The sequence below is a fragment of the Balearica regulorum genome, chromosome 10 (genome assembly GCF_011004875.1).
Source record: "Balearica regulorum gibbericeps isolate bBalReg1 chromosome 10, bBalReg1.pri, whole genome shotgun sequence".
Taxonomy (NCBI): domain Eukaryota; kingdom Metazoa; phylum Chordata; class Aves; order Gruiformes; family Gruidae; genus Balearica; species Balearica regulorum.
The window spans coordinates 16,519,452-16,541,984 of NC_046193.1; the positions used below are offsets into that span (position 1 = coordinate 16,519,452).

The 22,533-nt window shown below is 50.8% G+C and overlaps 1 protein-coding gene across 5 annotated transcripts in view; it reads right to left on the reverse strand.

Annotated features, from left to right (window-relative positions):
- Positions 1-22,533, reverse strand: part of PRICKLE2 (prickle planar cell polarity protein 2) — a 105,844-nt gene that overhangs the window by 13,842 nt on the left and 69,469 nt on the right. For all 5 annotated transcript variants that reach the window (XM_075762330.1, XM_075762335.1, XM_075762332.1 and 2 more), the window contains 5 exons: positions 17,637-17,820; positions 5,828-5,941; positions 3,917-4,054; positions 3,336-3,539; positions 1,432-1,618 (listed from right to left, as the gene is read on the reverse strand). In XM_075762330.1, coding sequence (XP_075618445.1) covers positions 1,432-1,618; positions 3,336-3,539; positions 3,917-4,054; positions 5,828-5,941; positions 17,637-17,820 — 827 coding nt within the window. The remainder of the gene's footprint in view (positions 1-1,431; positions 1,619-3,335; positions 3,540-3,916; positions 4,055-5,827; positions 5,942-17,636; positions 17,821-22,533) is intronic.

Consider the following 22,533-nt stretch of genomic DNA (forward strand, 5'->3'; position numbering starts at 1 on the left):
TGCCGCACCGCACATGTGCCCTGCAGGTGCTTGCACACCCGCCGGAGCCGTGTTGCTGGGGGGCTGAATGCCGCCTGATAATTTTCAAATGAACAGTACGTTAACGGTCCCTTTTATTCCAAGCTACAATTGCCTTAGTGCAATTGGGTTTTTTTTTCCTTCCCTTATAACGAGCAAAATGTTTTTATATATAGACTGGAGTGCTACGCTTGTGGACAAAAGTGAGACAAGACAGTGGGTGGGATTTTATCAGCTCCTTTTCCAATGCCCCAAAGCCATCTCGCAGAGGAAGAAGCCCAGCCTCCACACTCAAAGCCTTGGATACCCAACCCAAGCCTTACAAGTCTTAAGTCCCTCCTCTGCTAGAAATGTGCAGACGTGCGCCAAAACAGGCATTTTGCCCCAAAAACCTGACAGTCAGCAGGCTCCAGCCAGCCGGCCGGGAGGACAGCAGATGGGGGAAGCAGGAGAGAAGGGAGCATGCGAGAAGCGTTAACAGCTGTTTCGTCACCGCTCTGCAGCTGAGCTTTCGGGAAGGATGTGCTGCAGGTCACAGCAAACACGTCCTCCAAGTGCTTCGCTGAAGCCCTGAGCCTTCCCCCCTGTGCCATCTGGCCGCTGCACAAGAGCAAAATGGTTTGTTTTTTCTTTTTTTTTTTTTCTTTCCCTGCAGCATATGAATTATTTGAACACGTGAGCTCACCTCCACGGACAAAGAAAGGGCTGCCTGCACGCCTGCAAGCTAATGCTCAGCCAAGTGGCAAACAGGATGGGGGAGAGCAGCGAGGTGGCTTCCCAGCCCGCCCGGTTTATCACCCCCCAAGTGCTGGGGGGCCAGCTAACCCCCAGAATAAAGTACCTTTCTATCACTGTTCCAGAAACATAGATTGACTCTGATGTGTTATTTCTTTCTGTCTGAGAACATCTGTCTGCGTGTTGATTAAAAAAGGCAAACAGAAACAATAATGATGCCTAATGAACAAGCATCTTTCCTCATTAACTCATGCAATCCTTTCACTGGGAAAAATCCAAGAGTCGAAGAGCTGGGCTGTTTACAGGAAAATGAGATTTAAAGGGGAAAAAAATGTGCATTCTATTAGGCCCAAGAAAGCTTTCCCTAGTAGCAACAGCTCCTGAGATTGCTCTCTGATAGTCCTCCCATCTCTGACCACAAAAAGGGATAAGCAGTGATTTAACCAAACAAATTACCATGCTAGCTCCTTGGCGAGATGCGAGAGGGGCACGAGCCTCTTTGGATGCTGCAGGGCTGGTGCAGAACCCCAGCCGCAGGCAGTCCTGCCCGCAGCCCCAGGTCGCTGTCAAAGACCTAATGCAACACCTCTTGTTGCCAGCAACCACCTTCCAAGCAGAGGTCTGCCCCGCTCCCCTCCCGGCACCATGCTCCCCCGAGCCGAGCGCAGGGGCACTTACCAATGTGCTGGGCGCAGGTGTCGCAGTACTCGGCGTAGAGGGACTCGAAGCAGCTGCAGCAGTAGGGCCTGCCATCCTTCATGATGTACCTCTGCCCCCCCAGCACCGTCTCGCATTCAAAGCAGCAGAAGTGCTTCATGTGCCAGTGCCGCCCTTCGGCCTCGGTGCATTCGTCGGCAAAAATGATCTGGAGGGGTGGGGAAACACAAACGTGGACTTTTCGGTCAGAAAGGGGACCTGGGACGTGGGCACCAACCTTTGTGTCTCCTGCCCGTGCACAGCAGCTGTTCCCCTTTGCTCATACAACTTCCAAATTTTACAGCGAACCCTCCCATCCTGCACAGGAAAGTCCCGCGGTTTGCCTTGCGGTGGGGCGGGGGCACCCATCGCTTCTTGAGGAAATCCATTAAAATGCAAATACCTGAGGATCGTGTCAGTGCACGGACTACAAAGCGTTAAGGCAGAGCTCCCGGTAAGTGCTCGTAAGCACATCCATCAGCACGAGGGGTCGATCAGGGTAATAAACATGCTTATATACAACCTATCGATCTGGTGGACTTTTGAAGAACAGCGCAGCCACTTACTAAAACACATTTACTCGTTTCTGAAACAGCGACCTGAGTACAAAGGATGAGCGAAAACACAAGGAGAAGTGGCAGCTCTCGGGAGGGGAGAGAAGGTGGAGCTACCTGGCTCTTCACCATCGCCTCTACCCCACCCACGTGCTTATAAAGATGATCACAGTCATCATACCAGTGGGGAAACTGAGGCACGGAGTGTTGTTAAGAGTGGGTTGGTGAAACAGCCACCTAAAACAGTTCCAGCAGACGCTTTCTTGCTGTCTCTGCTTCCCATCCCTGTGCCATCTCCACTCCCAGAGCCAAGCTGGGGGAGCAAGCAGTGGGCCAGCTCTGCTCCCCAGCTCTCTGCCCTGGCACAGGTCACACCAAAAGCTTTTCCCCTGCAGTTCCTCTTACCCCTCAGTTACTCTTTCTCGCAATTAGTGCCGGATGTTTCAGGGAAGAAGTGCATGTTAAAGAAGGAGCTGAATGAAAGACTTGTATGAGAATTTGCAAGGATAAAAAGTACATGAAAAAAAATTACGCAGCCTAAGCCACAAGGAAATAGGGCCAGTCGAATGGTTAGGAGTTGTTTTTTTACTGGTAACGTTACAAATTTAATTGGATACATACGTCAATGTTCTTTATATTTGAAGTGCATATAGCCTTGGATATTTACTATTACACACTTGCATAGATGGGACGTGGTATTTTATAGTACATATGGTTTTCCACACTATGGTTTTCATAACTTTAAAAGCCAGAACAATTTCCTTCACCAGCCTTTTAAACAGAGATTGACACTTTAGAAATGCTCAGAGGCGACTCTGTATGGTTTTCTCTATTTATGTTGTATTCCATTTGTTCAGCTTCCTATAGCCCGTTAATCTCCCCACTTAAAGCCTATTTCAGCTCGGCGTGTACTCAAACACTACTGTCTTGTAGGAAACACCGCACTCGTCCCACCAGAGGCTTCTTCTGGGGAGACAGAGGAGCAGGGAGGACCACCACACACAGCTGGGCTAAAATCACACAGCACGGGGGGGTGCTGGTACTGGAAACGCTCATGGAAAGCCCCCCCAGCTCCCTGCGTGGCGACAAGGACCTCTCCAGAACAGTCCTAGGAGACTGCAACTGAAAAATCCCTGAGATGCTAACCTGCAACCCCAGGAAAAGCTTGCATGAAACCTTGGCAAAGCCAAACCATTGTATTTCGTGTGCGCGCCTCCGTGCAGAGGCCAGGGCGGATGGAGGGGAAATACCCTCCAGCTGGCAAGGGGAACCCTCTCGTGCCATCCCCATGGGCAGCATCCGTGGCAGCGTCTGTGGTGAGCTGGCTCTTACCTCATCGCACGCCGCGCAGCGGGGCTTGAGGCACTCGGCGTGGTGCCTGCCGCAGTAGATCTTCCCGTCTTGGTAGAAGTAGATCAGGTCGACCAGCAGCTCGTTGCAGACGCTGCAGATGAAGCAGGGAGGGTGCCAGCAAACGCCGTGTCCCGCTCGCGAGGCGAAAACGGCCATGTCCCCCCCGTTGATCTGGCCGCCGCACTGTCAGAAAAGCTGATGTTTAACGGGGGGCAGGCGAGCCCGCTGCCGCCCATCGCCAGCCAGCTGCTTTTGCAACCGCGGCAGAGAAGGTGCTAATTCACAGCTCCTTTCTGGTATCTCTTAATCTCTTTTCATCCCCATTTTACAGCCAGGATATCAACAGCTTCCCTCCCCACCCCGCAGCCCCGCACAAGGCCAGGAGCCGAAGTGACCACTCCACATCAAATATCGCGGGGTGCTCTTGGCACGTGCCCCAGTGGACCCCAGTGCTCGTAGCTGGCGGGGAGCACGGGGCAGGTGCTGCTCCTGTGAGCTTCGCTTAACTTTGGTGATTAAAAAGCCGTCCCGCTCAGGCCAGTTCATCAGCTGCTACCCACCTGCTCGCAGATGGCTCCCGTCATGGTTACGGGGAACGGCCGGACATTGCCTCTCCCTAAATTTTCCCTCTTCCTTTGGTTGCTGAAGAGTTTGAGCTCCCTCTTCTCCTCCTCATCCAACGAATTGCAATAGCGGACCTAAAAACCACAAGCGATGCTCGGTGTTACGGGCGTCCCTGGCTCACCAGCCAGCGAGCCATGGACCCGTGGGCTCTGCAAACCTCTGCAAGGGGGTTACGCAAATGGACTCCGTCCTTGGCTTGGGAGGCTGGAGAAATGCAGCTGTCTGGGCTTCAGTCAGCCCAGGGGCTGGCCAAAATTTCAAGAAGTAGAGATGAGAAGAAAAGGCAGGAGGAGAGTTGCTCTTTGGGTGGTAGATTTGTAGGAAAGTCTTAAAAGTTGGGTCCTCTGAGTCTTACCCAGACCCAGCAATCAGACTGATGGTCTTTCTGCATTCTCCTCACGGCAGAGGTCTTACAGCAGTTTCAAAATGTTTTATTGGCATTCCAGGAGCGCAGCCTGTTTTCCCTGTGTAAATGATGGAGTTCAAGCTATTTGGGAACTCCAGCTATACTTCCAACGTAGGGTCAAGTTTGCACATATGCAAAACCTCTGTGTCGGAAGGTAATAAGGTAATAAGTAAAATAAAAGGATACAAACAATGAATGATGCAATTTCCCTGAAGCTTATAAAACTCTGAGGTTTTCCTGGCTATTTTCATCCTGCAGGCTTAGCTCTTGGCTGGTTGCATCTCAACGGAGAACATGACTGAAGAGCCAAGGTGGCCACGTGTAGCACCAGTGCCCAACCCAGTCTCCGTTACGTGGGAGAGGAGGCTCATGGAGCCGAGCAGGATCATTCACGTGAGAAACCAACACACCTCGAATTTTCAAAACTGAATTTTCATCCTGGGGAACGGATGCAAAATCTGCCAATTTGCAGCAAATACATCCAGGCTCGTGCCTTCCAGCTTGCAACAGCACGGGCTGCAGTAGCAGCGTTCCTGTGTATTTATTGCTCTGTTCTTCGGCTGTCGGAGGCTGTGGGTTGTCAGCGGCTGCCAGAGAAGGCAGGCGGGCAGGTTGGGGCCCGAGGGTGCACGGGAAGAAGCCCCTGCCCGGTGCCTGGAGCTCCCCCGGTGCTGGCAGCACCGCGCTGTGCCCGTGGCACCCAGCCACGCGCAGGCAAACTTATTAAAATCTGACCTAGATCAAACAAGTTACCTGCACGTATTTTCCAGAGCGGCTTCTTCAGAAAGCAGCACGAAAATAATTTTTTTTTGTTTACACAGGGAAATTTTGTGGGTTACCAGAAGCCAGCGTTCTCACTGACAAGAACATGACGCCAAAGACCGGACCCTTTTTGCTGCCTCACATCTTTCTTGTGAGACGTAGGAAGGTTTATTTGCTCTGACTGGTCTTGACTCAACCTCCGGCTTGCCAGGCTCTCCCAGCTCGCCAGGCTCAGCCCGAGCGAAACCCCTGCTCGGCACACGCACTCCCACTCCCGAGGTGAGTCGGAAGCAGCGCTTGGGAAAAGGCTTTTGCAACTTCAGATCTGGCTCTAGGTGATCTCAACAGCACTTCAAGACACTTTTAATGCGGCTTTAGCCTCCGAGTGCTGAGAAAATGCTTTTATTTCAGAGAACGGAAGGAAGATGATTAAAAAAATTTTAACTTTAGAACCAAACAACTCCCTCCCCACCTCCAGCACAATCCAAGCAGTGAGCAAATACGGCGCTTAAATAGCAACATGATCAAACTCCAAGTAAATCCCCCCGAAAAGCAGAAAGGGCTGAGAAAGGACCGAGAAAGGACCAGCCATGCTTCCAACAGGAGCAACCCCAGGAGGTGCGTCCCCTCCCCTCCCGCAGCCCTGACGGATGTCCATGGACACTTTTCGGTTACTAACCTCATTGTCGTGCGGCGGCAGCTGGTGCAAAAGCTGTTTTATGCGAGATTTTTCTCCCGGACTGTTGACATAGGGGACCTTGTCCTCGGGCAGGCAGCTGTAGTACTGGTGCACCTACGGAGCAAGAGAAGGAACTGCAGAGGGGCTCCCCGGCTGAGCCCGTGCCTGGCCACCAGCCATCCCCAGCCAGCGGCGCCGGGCTTTCCCCGATGATTTCGAGCAGGGAAACGCAGCCATGTGCTGCTTCGGTTTTATTGCCTTTTCTCCACCGAGAAAGAGGGGTGGCAGTCCCGGTGAGGTGGCGGAGCTCGTTACCGTTTGCTCGGTCAGCCTCCATAGCGTTAGCATGTTTCGCTGGCTGCGGGGATGTGTCGGCACCTGCCTTGGCAGGGGAGGTTAAAAAGGCTGCGCCCCGGCAGCCTCCGTGTTGCCGGCTATCTCAGCCTCCACCTCCATCAAAACCCTCCGGGCTTTTTTCTGCAGCAATTTGTGGAAATAAACAGCAGATAAAAATCTGTTGGAAGGCTTGGGTTTTTTTCTTTTTCGTCTCGGAGCGTATAATTAAACCCAGCTATTAAAAAGGCAGCACGGTGGGGCACGGCGTGCCCCGGCGCTGGAGGAGCCTGGTGGCAGCCCGGAGAGGAAGCACACCCCGAACCCCAGCGTCTCTCCTCCGACTGCCACACCTGGGACGTGTACTCAAGGGCCGGGCTGGGCACCGGGATGGGACTTGCTGGCTGAGGATCAGCTCCGAAATGGCCACGGTGATGTTGAACGGCTTGGGAAGAAGCAGGAGAAGGTAAAGGTAAGGGAAAGCTCTCACTGCTCGGCTGGGATCGGGAGTCTCTGCTGCCTCGGACGTCTCTGGATGCTTGGGCAGGAGCAGCGGGCTGGATGGCTTCCTTAAATCTGCGCTCATCTAGAGAGATGCAAACTTTTCCCGGTGCATACAGCTTTCTGCCTTTGCTGTGCTGGGTTTAACCCCCTGAGATGCTCCCTGGGCTCTCGCACGCTGCAGCAATTCGTTTCAGTGCGGCTGCAGCTTTCACAGGGCTTTTCCCAAACGACACTTGCTTTGCAGCGGCTTCTGATCAGCTTTTTCCCTCACTGTACGTTTTGGGCTTTGGCCTAGAAAGCACCACCTGGACTGCCTTTCCCCAGAGAAACCCTCTGCACTGCACAACCTCACAGCATCTGCGGGATGACAAGCTACCGTGGGTCACCGGGAGGGGTGGGGATGCAGAGGCAGGCAATGGGGCTCGCAGGCTGCTCGGGGTGCTTCATACGGGGAGTTACTTTTAACAGGAAGAAATCACTTTCTATTCCAGAATAAATATCCAAAACTGGCATTATTCAGGAAGAATTACTCTGCATTCAGCTCACTCCCTGGTCTTGTTCAGAGCTACCTGCGAGCAGAGCTGCTCCAGTGCTTGCAATTGCTTTTCTCAGTTTATGGTTCCTCCCCAAACCGACCCTAACAGCCACCTTTCCCGTCATCAGGTTTTGTGGAAAGGGAGATTTTTTAACAGATTTCCACTCGTAACTCTGCAGTGCTGATGACAAGGGAACTGCTTGGGTCACAAAGCTGAGGAACGCGCTGAGCATATGCCACTGAGAAACCCTAAATTTGTTTTCCTAAGGCGCAGCAGAAACAGACCCACCAGCTATGGAAACTGTCAAAGAAAGAAAGAAAGAAAGAAAGGCTGCTAAGGATTTTGTTATGTTAAAAAGAAAACAAACTACGTACATTAGAATACTTACTTTGCATTTATAGAGCATCCTTCATCCAGGGACATCAAAGCACATTAAAAACCGCTTAAATTCTTATGACATATTACATGAAGTAGTAAATATATGCACTGGAAAGGACTATTTGCAGCATAGTGATGTTAAATGAGCTCCCTGAGTTCATGCAGCTAGTCCGTAGCAGAGCTTGCAGCTGAAAATCTCCCCGCGATGCCCTGGCTGCCATACCTCTTACCGGGCTGGCGGGCTACTGCGCTGCCACGCTGCACCTTCCCGACTGGTACAGATGCCTGCTGACTTCTCTCAGCCAAATTCCCCGTGTGCAGATGGGCTGCTCGCTTTCCCTTGCGCTCAGGTTGGTTGTTTTGGGGATTTTTTTTTTTGTTGCAATGAAGGGGTTTTTTTGCCCACTGAGTCCTTGAAGTTGGCAGAGACTAGAAATGACTTTTTTCTTTTTTGGTCACCAAATTCCATCAGGCTGCTCTGGTCCCTAAAGCAATGAGCACAAGATGTTCACCCTGGGTGAAAGGCAGGGATGTGAGTTTTTCCTTCGGCAGCCCGGGTGCTGCCTTCCCGGAGCCTGACGCAGCGGGACATACGTGCCCAGCTCCGCTCCTGCTTCCACTGGGAAGTTTTCCATTTAGTCTCAGCAGGTCCACAGGAACCAGCTCCCATCACACCAGCAACATAGCTCAGCAGGGATGGGCAATTGGTTTGAAAAGCAAAACAAAATAAATATAACAGGCTCCAACCTGTGTTCTGTTGCCTGAAATAACCCGAAAGGGTTTGCTTTGGATCTGCATCAGCCAGACCTTCTGCAGGGGTGCTCATGGAGGGAATGGAGCAGAGGCAGCTGCCAGTCCTTGCCCAGTGCCCATGGGACATCTTGTGGGGAGAAGACCCATTCCTTATGCCTGTCGATGGCTTCCTCCCTGGGAACACCCATCCCATCCACCATCCCTCCTGGGGACAAACCTGAACCAGGGGACGCACAGATCCTTTCACCTGGGCATCACTCCTATCCCAAGAGGTCCAGCCAGAGTGCAGGCGAAAAGCAGAAGGATGCCCCTTGCCCAGGCTGATGTTAATCCAGGCTTGTGCAAATATACTGTCTCATCCATCACTGATTCCCTGTGGGATGCGGCCAGCTTCCCGAACAGGAGAGCCGAAGGGAAAGGGTCACAGGCTGCCAGTGTCCCCCGCCCCTGTGCTCAGCCGGCCGCCGACGGCATTTCCCAGCCCACGAGCGAGTGGCCGGCGGCTGGGCTGGCACAGCTCAGTTGGGATGCTCAGTAAGGAAAAATAAAGGAGAGGAGGGGGATTTCCAGATAAATCTGGCTTTTTAGGGCAAAGGCCTGCAGAAAATATTAACTCACTGGAAAACTAAAACTGCTCAGTCTGCACTTTGCTTTTGTACAAAAGGTCACTGTTTTCAGTGAAAATAACTCCTCCTCCGTCCAGCTCCGGTTTGGAGCAGGCACAATCCTTTGTATCTAGTGAGCCTTGCAGGGCCACTGCGGCCGAAGGGCCTGATCCGGACCCCCCAAGCACCAGCAGACAGCTCCTCACTGACCTCATGGGCTCTGCAACATGAGCTGCATCCAGATAAGGAAAACAGTGTGGGGCAACGACCCAGGGTGGATAACATATCCCCTTTACATCCTGTGCTATCTTTAACTGTTTTATTATTAAATACTTCTGCTGTACAACACAGCAGCTCTGCATCCCGCTATTTCCCCTTGCAACAGATCTGCTCTGCCCATCGTTATCCTAACAAGCATCATTACACGCATGAGCCACGTACGGGGCCGGGCTAGGTTTCATCCCCAGTTTCCCCACTTGTCCCTCTTTGCTCTGACCTCTGCTCACATCTGGATGGGAGAAACCCCAGAGGAATATGGAAAACATCAGGCTGGGTTAAAATAAGGCTTCAGACAATGTCAGGGGCCATGTGGACAGGCTGGCCAGTGTGCTGGAAGCCAGGCTGGCTGCGGGTGCTGTGGCACGTCGGCTGGGCAAGCCCCGTCCTGCCCTGGGGAGGTCTTCCAGGCGCTTGGACGGGCTCCGTGCCGCAAGAACCCGGCGCGGCAGATATCCATCTTCCCAGGGTGTTATTCTCTCCTTCAAAAAGAAAATGTCCAAATGCCAAGTTTTGCTAATGAAAACTGATACACATTTTGGAAATTATCAGCTGCTTGGAGCTAAAAGGGGAGAGCACAGGGAAGAAGATAGAAATTAAAAAAGAAAGAAACCAGGAGAAAGGAAAGAACGTAATGTAAAACAAGGGTAGGAAAAAGCCTTTAAAGTGGAGCCAACTTTATTCAAAGGCACTGAGGAAAGTAATTATATTAGTTTACAAATGCCTTTGTGTTCTGCAGTCTTCCTAGGTTTGGGGTGTGTTTCCAGTTTAAATGTGACAGTTTACAAACCTCCCCGTCCCTGCTCAATAAAGGCAGGACTGCAGCTTCTCCTGGAGGTCCCAGGGGTGACCAAAGACAAAACATGGCAAAAGCCTTACACCTTCTCCTAGAAGGAAAAGTTTGCAAACAACCCATGAATTTAAGCCATTGATGAAGGATCTCTTTGATCAATGAATTAAAGGAAGTGGTGGGGAAATACCATGTTTCTTATGCCATGAATTGCTGTTGGGAAGCAGCATTCGGTTGTACTCGCCCCAAGTACACCACCCCTACCGAAAGCACCCACCAAACCGGGCTGTTTGGGATGACTGTACCGCTGGGATGGACTACAAAGGAGCACGCGGTGTCCTGGCGCAGCTCAGCCGATGGGTGCCGACTTGCTCAGCCATAACAGCTCCGGCACATCCAGATGGGCAATCCCGCCTGGCTTTCATGAAACCAAACAAACTGCAAAACCAGCTGCAAAGCTTTTGCCAAGAGCCCTGTGAAGGCAGTACATGCTGGCAGAATGCCTGAACACAGATGTCCCCAAAAAGGGGACCTTGGTGGCTCAGCCACTGCTCAGGCACAGCACAGTAAATCATCACATGTAGTGGAGTCTGTTCAAAATCCAGGCATGCCGACATTCTTCAGCATCCCTCCGTGCCCAGGAGAGCATTGTTTCCCCCAGGACCATGCCAGGGGTCCCACAGCCCCGGCAGCCCACCCCATGCCATCCTGGGATGTACCACGTCGGCGCGGGCAGCTGCCTGGGCAACGACGTGTGGAGCAGCAGCTGCCGGTGCATGTGTGTGGACACTCGCTCGTGGCACTGCCCCTCGGCTCGCTCTGTGTGTGTGTGTGTGTGTGTGAGCTCCCACGAGCTTTGGCTGCAGCGGGAGGAAGGCGGCCAGCGGCTCCGACAAGCCTGTGCTGGCCCGGGCAAGCGGGGCTCCGGCAGCTCGCCCGTTCCTCCCCAGCGCTTGCTTTTAACCGCACGTCAAGTATTAAATGATCTTTTACACCAAGCGCTTAAAATCAACAGAGAAGCTAACCTGGTATCTTCGGTATTTCTCTCATTCCTACTGGCCTCCCTTGGAAAAGTAAAAGGGAAAAAACACCCAGGCAAGCCACACACAAATAACCCTCTCAACGTGTCTGCAAAACGTTGCAAGTACTTGTACACGTAGGCTTACACACAAGCTCCACAGATGATAGCACGTGTGAAACTGGAAAACGTTCAGTGTGCTTTGGCCCAAGTCTGGCACGTCCTCCTTTTCCGTGGCCATTAGGATACAAAGCACTTACTTATTTCTTGAAGCATAACAATCCTTGCAGCGAGGCCAGATGCTCCGAAACAGAGAGGAGAGCGGGAACTGCCGGCCGGGTCTGCCGAGCGTGGGGATGCAGCCAGGCACGCACCCCGGGAGGGAGCCGGGGTCCCCCCCCGAGACCCCGCAGCCCCGGGTGGGAGAAGACCGTTATCACCCCCAGATCCGCCAACGTGCTGCGTGCCGACACGCGGCGGTGGGAGGCGGATGCAATCCCCGGCGCCGGGCAGTCCGGCGCCCCGCAACGCTGGGTTTGCTCTCGGAAACCCGCTCCCGAGTCGCAGGGACAAAGGCAGGGAACAAAGGAAAAATAATTTTCCTAAGTGCTATTTGTTCTGGCATGCTCTGCGGCTCTCCGCGTGCTTCTCTCCCACGGCTAACGGCAGCCGAGTTGTTTGAGTGTTGCTGCTCACCAGTTGAGAACGACATCCATTCCTGCCAAGCCTTTGCAGCAGCTCTTGGTCTGTAAGAGATCCCGCGGAAACATTGCTTCCTGCTGGCATCAAAGAAGAACATTTGAATGAGGGCGGTACATCCACAAGTTTTAGCCTTGTGAAAGCGCATGCCATGATATTTCTTTTTTTAAGCAGAAATTGAATCTGGATTAAAAGGAGCCTGAAATGGTGCTTTCAAAAGCATCTGAGAGTGGTCTTTGTGCTGCGAGGTACTGACCAGCAGAGCCACTCACACCGCTCCGAGTCCCCTGGAGCACCAGCAATTATAACGATCATCTGCTGCATTGATCATAGCTGATAATTCCCCTGGGTCTGCCACTTAAAATGTATTTACAAGGCATGGGGTAGCATACTAGAATAATGCTGCGCCAAGGAAAAGCTGTAATTGTACACTGAAATAAAGCTCCAGAACAAGTTTATATTGTGTAGTCTGGGATTTCTCTGTTTACTTTCCACTCCATGCTCTTCCCTTGCCTCTCACCTCTGCTGCCCACCACACAGCTACTTCAAATTTAAGAACCAAGCAAACCCCATCGGGTCAGTGATTTTGTTTCTGTGGCCCACCAAAAGCAGCTGATTCCCTCCCTGGCAACAAGACTGTTCAAGGATTAAATAATTTTAACAGCTTCCATCAGCTCACGATGATCAGGCAAACACCGAAGGACACGGAAAAGGAGCAAAAGCCCAGATGTATGATTTTGCCACGGGCTTTTTTTCTGCAGCACGGGATGCACTCACACCTCCTCCATCCGCTCTGCTGCAGGGCAGAAGGAATAGCTCCAGGACCTCCTAAGCCACCCCAGCTGCCCCCTAGTCACGCAGCACAGGCATCGCACACGGGAAAAGCATTTCGTGTGGGGGATCGCTGCTCCATCTGGCTGGCAAGCATTCCGCACGGTCCGATGCCTGGAGGCTGGATTTAGACAGCTCCAGCCCTGAAATAAGAGCCGCTAACTGCCAGGCTATTTAGATACTGAAAGGGTTCACTGGGGAGGTGATGGACTTACCGCTACCTCAAAGTGAAATTGGAGAGCTTTTAAAAATGTGCTGAAATGCAGCTTTTGGATAAAATACTACAGCCTGCATGTGTCCAAGGGGGTAGAGCTAGAGGTGGCTGCAGTTCTGGCACCGGCATACACGAGTTAGAGCTCCTCTTCAGCGCCCTCAGCTTCTATACAGCGTGCTCTGCCCTCAGGATTAGGATCTACCAAGGAAGGTAGAGCTCTTCATGGGGCTCTTGTCCTTCCTCTACCTGGCCAAAAATTAGCTTATCTGCTCCCCTTTACTATGCAGCCTTGAGGCACAGGGTGCTTTGGTCCGTCTTGTTCCCTCCTTGTCGCATGCAAGACTTCGGTTTCCGGAGGAGTGAAACGTTTTGCTGAACTTACACTGCTCAAGAAAGGATGAGAAGATAAAAACCACTCGATCATGACACAAAGGCAGAAGGGAGGCACACATCCCCCAGAGGTGACTGCCCCAGATAATGTATTTTCTACCACACCGAGGTGGTGAACGTGGGTATCTTTAGGTAAGGTGTAAATGCATGTTCACTGGAGGTTCATCTCTGCTCTCCTTTCCTTACTTTGGGACCCGAAGAGCAACTGATGAAGCTTGGAGGTTTTATAACTCAGGCCCTTGCTATAGGTCTTGCAAAAGATCCAGAACAGGAATCAAAGCATACATTAGCCCCTGAATAAATTCCCCGTGACAGCTACGAGTTTCACACCGCACTGCAAAGCTCTCGAGGTCCAAGCTCTAATGGCCGCCTTACAGGAAAATGGTCCCCTGAACCTTCATGCTACTAATTTTAGCTCAGATGAGATTTTCATAACTTTTTAAGGGACTCGATCAGAGCAACTGTGCTGACAGCAAGAGGGAATTAAGTTCTTATGGCACATACGAGGGTCCTGAATGTTGGCATGCTGGAGCCATGCAGAAAGCCGTACCGCAGCTGAAGTAGAGCCCCATCTTTTGTTTAATTGGAAATCTGTGCCTATAACCAGCTGCTCCTATTATTGAGACACAATAAAGACAGAAATCCTCAAAAATCCCTTGTATTCAGAAATTCAAGCTGGCATGTTATAACCCCTTTGGATTTCTCCAAACCACAGGCCTGAGGAATTCAAAGCTGCGCATTCACATGTATTTACACATGCCTTGCCTAAAAATGTGAAAAACACATCATAAAAGTACTTATTTATAATCATCTGCCCTCAAACTTATGTCAGTGCAAGGAGGATCAGCTGTCGGACTGCCAGCCCCAGCAGACAAACTGGCTCCCAAAATCGCCTTCCTCGTCTTCGCAGCCAGGCTCGGTCTGGGATTTTGCTTTGCTGAGGACACGTTTCTGTTGGTGTTTGCCCATTTCAAGACTTTCACACTTAGCTCTTTATCCGACCTTTGGATGGCAGGCAGGATAAAGAGCATTTGTCAAAGCCCACATCCCGAGCTTCTGCCTTGCCTCCATACAGCCGCCTCTCCCATTCCCATCTGTATCTTCCAGAAGAGAAATCCCTCCTCTGCCATAAGACAACTTCTCATTGAGGTCCAATCCAAGCGGGATTAGAGCCCACAGGAGCCTCTTGGCCATCCTGTGTAGCTGACTGCTATTACAAGAAACCACATTTTCTAATCACGTTGTAATTTATGGAGCTCAGTTGTGGGGTTTTACCCATCGGTCTCCCTGTTGGCAGGTTGCCACTGAGCCTTACACCTCTGAGGGTTTGAAACCTCTTCCAATTTCCTGCCTGAATGCATTCGGAGCCAGCTTATATCTATGTTCTTGTGCCAAAGTTGGAACTTGAATAACTGCTCTTCCTCCTCTAATGCACAGGGAGTGATCATAACCCTTCGATTTCCTAGGCTGAACAAACCAAGCTCTTCTAGGCTCCTCAATGAAATAACACTTCCAGTCTCCTTCCAGTTTATGCCCCTCTTTCTTGAGCAGAGATGTCATAAATTTTAGCCAGTTTTCCAGGTGAGTTTTTACCATACCTTATGCAGTGGTATAACATTTTTTTTAAGATCGCTATCTTCATTCCTTTGTTATAAACGTATTTAGAAATACATAATTATGGCTGTGGCATAAAGCACTTTGTAGTCCTGCACACTGATGAGCCATAATATAAACTAACTTTTATAAGATAACTCTTCAATGCAATATCTGGATCACTATCTGTAAACACTGGATCAATGTTTTTTTCTCTTCAAGTAATGGGCATGAAGCAACCAACATGATTTTCACATAGTTGAATTGTACCACAGACCAGCTGATGTCTGAATTAGCGTCCAAGAATCCAGTGAGACCTTGTCGGTTTGGGTTGATTCCCTTGTAGATTATACGTAATATTTTAAGCTATGGATTGAAGTGACTCTCCAAATTCTGAAATGACCTATGGAAACTGCCAAAAACCAATGTTGTGTTTGTTCGCCAACTTCCCCGCCCCCCGCCCCGAAATCCTGTAAATTGCTGCGTTGAGTGAGACGTGAACGCTGTCTCCCAAGAATAGTGAGGTAGGAAGGCTGTCGTCCAAGTATAATAAGAAAACTGCATTAGCATTTCAGGGGACCACTTACCTCCCCAGCTCATACGTTGCATCGAGATTTTAATAAAGTAGAATATTGCAGAAAAAGTTGTTTCATTTCATCTGTTTCATGTCAAAGAATACGACAGTGAAACAGCAGAAGGCAGAGAAAAATTCACCGCCTGCAAACCTGTATTTTCAGCCCAGCCTGACGGCAGTGTCCTCAGTCGGAGCGAAGCCCACCAGCTGCTCCTCGGCAGACGTCAGCCTTCCAGAGGCTCCACATCACGTACACACACCTGACTCATCGACCAGAAAGCCACATGTCTGTCTGCAGCCCTGCACGGTTCCAGCAAGTTGCTGCAGAGATATCTCCTACCCCCGTGGGAGGCAAAGGGCACCCTCCTGCACCCCGGGGCACCCTGCGACGCCCCGGGCACGCAGTAACTCCTGGAGAAATTCAGGGTGCTGCTCTACACCTGGGGACAACCCCCAGCCCTGCATCGTGGCTCTTTCACAGTCCGGAGAAGTCACACCTTGCTTTTGTCTCCTTAGTGGCTCATCTGATGCATGAAAGGTCCCGAGAGGGCTGGCGGATGAGCTACGCTGGAAGAATTTCAGTGCCTGTCTTAGGCTCTGCTTACGGCTGCTCTTCATCTCCATGGTGATCAGAGACAGGTCTGAAGTGGCAAATCTGCTAAAAGACCCAGCAACGCAGGCAGATGAGAGTAATTAGAAAGCGGGTGTTTGTATCGAGGAGCACCGTGACCTCTGCAAGAAACAGATGCCGGAAGAACCTAAAAATACATCAACTTGGGTAAGGCATGAGACGTCAGCACCTACTGCTAGAGCTAGTGGTCTTTTATTTTCTCCTGAGCATTCCAAACTCCCTGACGGCATGCTATTTCTTAAAAAGCACCTGAGGGATCAAAGAACAATCCAGGTCTTCTGGAGTATGTCACCACTGTGCCGGAAGTGGGTTTCAACTGCTGTCCATGCCATGCTATACTCATCAGAGACCATGTCTACCCAGTCAGGTACCGCCTGTCACTAAATATCTGTATTTCCACCCAAAGCTACAGGGACATGGGCCAGCTTGGACTCCAGAAGCCACCGACACGCCTGGACAGAAGGCGGTGCTGAGACCAGGTGGCTCCAGCTTGGGTATGGTCCTCCAACGGGACTCCCGAAACCCAACGGATTCCTGTCCATGCAGCGTGCAGGACCGGTACAGCTACTTCAGGACCATCTGCAGCTCTCCATACACCATGTCTTGGACCTCCTGGGAGGCACAAAGGGAGCCTCTGACATAAGGAAGGTGACAGAAAACAAGGCTGCTGCCTGATTTGCACGGTTGGATGGCACCAAATGAAATACGTGGTGCTGCGGAGTTTCAAGCAAGCATCGAGCCAGGCTTGTAACGACAAGAAGAAGGGAAAAAAAAAAAACCCCAAACAACTGGATTTTCTCTAATCAGACAGATAATATTTACAGCCCACGGGTGGTGCCAAAATATTTCAGGAAATGCCTAAGCCCTTCTGAATAAAAGCTCAGGAAAACACAATATCTAAGGACAGCAGCTACAACAGTAAGGATGAAAGCTTTCCACCCTTTCCCAGCCTCCTTACACAGTTTAAAATGATTGCCATAGCAATTATCAAGGCAAAAGCTCATTTTGCAATCTCCTCTGCAAATTAAGTTCTGAGTTGAACACGTAAAAGATCAGCATAAAAACCAAATAAATCATGTAAACTGCAAGAAGCAGAAATCAATGTGCGCTCCACACAGACAGCATGCTGAGGTCTAATCCATCCCATTCAATTCCTGTACCGAGAGACCTGAACTTCATTTGAGCTATTCCTTCCAGAAAACCACAAACATCACGGTTGAAAAATCCATCCCCAAAGACTCTGGCCCATTTTTAGAGTTATCTACCAGCTTTGACTGTCTGCCCCAGATGTATTGCAGAGCAGAGTGGTCCAGGGGGGCAGAACACGAGCATCAAGTCCCTGGGGCACACTGGAGCCCCACCACATTTTTTTCCCATGAAACAGTAGTAGATACATCTGTATCTGTTCCCTTGCACAACAACAACAAACCCCATCCTGGAAGTATTTTGTTTCCCCCCTCTCAATTACCAATTAACGTCTACAGACGCACAAAAACAGTCCTGCAACGATCACATCTCTATTTTGTTTCTTTAGTGCATTCAGACCAGACCTATTTCTGCAAGTCTCTGTAGTGCACCCAGAAACAGAGCCACATGCAACCCCCAGGAGAAAAATCAGGGCAACTATTTCCAAACAGCATATTAAACCAATTTATTTCTGGTAACTGGGTGGTGTCATCATTACCTGCTCAGGCTTCAGGCCAGGGGGGACCCACGCGTACTCTTCCAAGGCACAGCCCGAGTCGTCGTCAGAAGTTGAATTCCTCTGGAAGTCAAACATGAGCTTTGTGACGGTCTTCTCCATCTCCAGAGGCATAACTGTTACGATGTGCTCTTCCTGGGAGCACTTACAGTGAAGGCAAATCTTCCTGCAAGGTGAGGAGAGAGGAAACAGAGGAGATGCCCCGGTAAGCAGCACTTTAAATGAGAAAGCAAAGCGATTCCTGCCAGTCGCTGGCCTGCGGATACTAAACTCAACCCTTTTTTTATGCTCAGGCATTTTCTAACGCAGGCTTTGTCTTTCTCACAAGGAGGAAATAAAAGTCCATATTTACTGTAACAACGTTTGGCAATCAAGCTGAGTCAGACTGCCCAATGTTTGGGGATATGCAATTGCTTGTCCCTTTACTGCCCTGCAAGGAGGATTTCCAGGGGCCAGCACAGGCAAGGGCCACGCGCCCGCCTGGTGCGGATCGGCGTGCCAGCCCGTAATTGCAGAGCAGTTACCGAATTTAGAACAGCTGAGCACTTGGCTAATACAGAAAATGGTGGATTGACTGGGAAGCTGTGAATGACAAGTCCCTTTAGCATGCTGATAGCATAAATTTGCTTATTAAAGTAGCATAAAAATTGATTATAGTCTGAACATATAAAGCTAAATTAAATTAAGGGAGGCTACAAAACCCACGGTCACACTACAACGGCATCTTAACCGCCCGGCTCGACGGCACGTGCCGCAGCTCAGCGGCACATCAGCTCGCACGCTCCCAGAGAGCCGGACGGGGGAAGCACAAGAACCACCGAAAGAACAGCCCAAAGGTTGCAATTTAACAGCCATTAGCTCAATTCACTGCAAATATCGCTTCTAAGTATTTCTTTTAAGGGTCTGTTCCTGCAGCTGGCGGTCTGTGGGAGATTCTCTTCATGGACTTGAACCTGAGCATTTATCTGCATGGCTGCTAGGACATCACTCCCCTTCAGCTGGGCTAACGGTGAAGGACTGACCCGGCTGAAAACATCCCCCAACCCCATCAAAAGAGGTTAAAGGGATTTCTGATAAACTTGTTTCTATTTCGGAAAATGCAATGCTCTTCTACAATATGGGTCAATAGTATCTATTTTAAAGTAACCACGCAGGACTCTGAATTAATTTGCACTAATGAAACGCCACTGACTTCTGAGGAATGAGATATGGTTTCACTTGGGTAGCAGAAGGGAGACATCTCAGAAAAAATAAGGTACCGCACAAAAGGCAATGGAAAAGTTACCGTCACCATTGCAGGTTTCTCTGCTATAAGGTAAAGCAAAGGAATTCAGAGAGCAGCAACAGTTAAACATCGGGGGCTGTAATTTTCAAACACCTTTCCTTCTTTTTCACCATTGTGTACAAGCCAGCTAAGCATACCAGTGCTCAGATTCAGATTCGAGTCTAAATTTCCACTTGGCCATTACAGCACAAAAAATGCACTCTAGCAAAAGTCAAGAGGCTCCCTTAAGTCAAGCCAGGGAGATTTGCCAGATTTTCCCATTTCCTGCCTTTCATCAGATCTAAACCACACAGCGACCCCCACGCACCCCCGGCGTCTGGTTTGCGTCCAGTCGGAGAGTCTCGGCATCGCCTCCGGCTGTTACCTTAAAAAATAATCAAGGCACCATTTCATGTGAATACTTTAATTAATCAGCTACTGTGGAAGGGCACTCTGCCTCAGCAAAGCCACTGGTTTCTTCGCTGTTTCCATCTCATTTCATGATATGATTAGAAGCAGCTCAATATGCAACAAGATGCTAAGAATAATTAATAGCTCCAGAGCCCCGGACTCAGCACTGGAGATCGTTATTCTAATGGGGTTTAGGACTTCTTTGTCAAATTTTAGTTTTCAGGATATCCGTCACAAGCTTTAAAGGGAGACAAACCCAACAGTCCACGCTCGGATAGCAGCAACACCGGGAGCACAAGCGCTGCAACAGGGAAAAAGCCATCCCGCACCTTTCTGCCCTCCTCCCCGCTCCAGGCACATCCCTTCCAGGAGATGGAGGATGGCATGAGAGCGTCAGAGGTCTTGGCTTTTAATAAATGAGATAAATCAGACCATCATGAGGACTTTAAATAACAGTGTTGAAGAGTTAGTAGGTGAGATGTATGGTCAATTAGTCGCCCCACAGGTCACTCCAAGCGACGGCCAGCCTGCAGCTCACACCATGTACAGCCGGGGGTGTGAGGACGGCGTCGGGAAGCGGATTTACACCCACCCTCACTCTTGCTCTGTCCCAGCCAAGCAGGTACTGCCAGCGGGTGGTTTCTCCTGGTCAGAAAAGCAAAGGATGAAAAGGACACAGGTAGCCTGTTTGCTCATCCATGATGTCCTCAGGACAATGGGCTCAATAAAAACTTTGCACCATTAAAAACTCAGGCGTGGGGTTTCTGCCACCTCCCTGCACAAACTCTACAAACTTCAAGGTCTTGCCCCTGAGATATTCAGTTCTCCTCCTTTTCCCTCATTAAAAGCAGAAGATTAACAGCTTTAATTACAATTATTTTCTTTACATTAGGATGTGCTGTTTCATGGGAACAATACTGGGTGTCCTAGGAGTGTCTTTCCACTCCTATGATATGGTTTCCATGACTTCTTCACATAGGTCTCACTTACTCAACTTTATTTTATCATCTTCCAGCTCACTATAATTAAAAATAATTCCCTGTAGTAAAAACTTAATATAAAAATGTACATTTCAAATGTGAGATGAAATTGAAAAAGCAATATCTCCCCACCGCACTCAAAGCAGAGCGGCATGAAGTGAGACGATGCATGTGCCAGCACTTGACTGCGAGCACAATGGCTGGAGGAACGACAACGCGCCGTGGGTGCCGATGCTACGGCGGAGAGCCGGTGGGTCTTGGAGAGGAGCAGGGCCACGGCTGCCAGCCCACCGGGCGGCTCCCGCCAGCAAGGGCTCGTTAGTCATTAACGCGGGAAGAGCGGCGGAGCCTGGAGATGCTCAGGGCATCGGCGTGCCGCATACCTTACCATATAAAGGGTGCCGCAGTGCAGGTGGAGTGGCACGTCCTGCAAAGGGAAACCCGTTAGCTTGGCCCTGGCCAGACACGAGTCTCACCTAATCACCACCAAAACTTCATCAACAATGACTTCTGCTGCCTGTGCAGCCAAGGCGCCCCACACAACTTGAGAAGAGTGTGGGCAGGTGGGGTTTTTTTACGCCAGAAGAAACTAATGCCAATCACTCTCTGGAAATCCCGTCTTCATTCCTGAGCATTTCCATCTTGCTCTCATCCCATCCTCATCATCTCAGGGAGGTACCTGCCCTGTTGATAAAGAGAGGTCTCCTGGAGCATCACTCGACTCCAGGAGCTGAAGGCTACTGAGGAGAGAAACCCAGCAATGTTGTGCTTCCCAACAAAACAAGGAGAGCTGACAGCACGACCAGCTTCAGGCACGGAGGGTAAATAAAGGAGCTGTTAAGCAGCTGTAGCTTGTGGACAGGGAGGAAAGAAGAGAGGGAGCCGGCCAGCAGCCATGCTGCTGCGGGAGGCACGGGCTGGGGAACACCCGGCAGGGCTGCTCGGCACGGAGCTGCACAGAGCTGCCCTGCAGCGGGGCCAGGACGGCGGGAAGCAAATGGGGAGAAAAAGAACATTTCCTGGTGTCAGATTTAGCTGGAAAGGAGCCTGCTTTGAATTGACTTCACATGGTACAAAGCAGCAACGGCTCAAAAACAGATTGAAAAATTTGTTCTACTCAAGGCCCCAGTGCTTCATGCGATGAAGTGACAAGATGGATGTATTTTATTTTGCAACGGCTGCTTTTACGTGGTGCTCTCGGCACAGCGACCAGCGCTCTGCTCAGAGGAGGCTCTAACCCCCGTCCCTGGTTACTTCCCCACCCGTCCTCTGGTGCAGGGGGATGGCGCAAACCGGACCCACCACCCACGGCAGCCCTCTTCTCTCTGCAGACAAACACAGGCACACAAAGGGAATCTGAAGCAAGCAGGGCCCAACACACCAAGTGCAAAACCTGGCTACCGAGTGCCTCTCTCTTGAGATGCAGAAGCAGCACGTTTCCAGCCCACGTCCACCTACACACAATTGACTCGAGCCCAATTGACCTGCGAGGTCCCAGGGACAAGGCAGTCTCTTGTTGTACACCGTGGTTAGCAAAGCACAGCCTCTGCCATCGCTGGAGTCTCCCGCAGCCCTTTCATCATAGCGATGGCACCAACAATAATTTAAACCACGCTGAAAACACTAGCGCTGTGCAAGAGGCTCTGGAGAGAGCCGCGAGCGTGCCCCCAGCTTTCTGAAGAGAGCTGAGGTCTCCCTGCTGTGAAAAACCAGCAACCGCTCCAAACTGGAAAAGCACAAGCAGAGCTAAAAAAGCAGAGGGAAGACGGGACCAGGGACAGCCTGAAGCCAAGGCAAAGCGGGTCTTTGCAAATGGTTCGTAGCTCCAGCAAGCTGGCCTCTCCCAGCGAACAGCCTGCGTCTGGGGGGGGCCTGGGGCAGCACAGGCAGGACCGGACTCTGCTGGGCTTGTGAGGGCAGCAGACCCCTGCCTGCAGGAAAAGCTCCTGGCCGCAGGACTCTTCTCTTCCAGCCGCGGCTGCCGGCTTGGCTGCGTGGGCACGCAGGACCTAACGCAGCAATCACCACCAAAGCAAAGCCTGTCTGGGCTGGGCACCACGGATATTTTGAGAAATTGTGGTGGGAGGACCCGACCCTTCCTGGCAGCAGCAACATTGAAGGCAGAGTTTAAAGTTGTGGCAGAAATGTTAAAATTCCTCTCAGACAAAGGAGGAACTCGGCAAACAGCCCTTATCACCCCCCAGCGCTGCTTATCTCTGCTTCT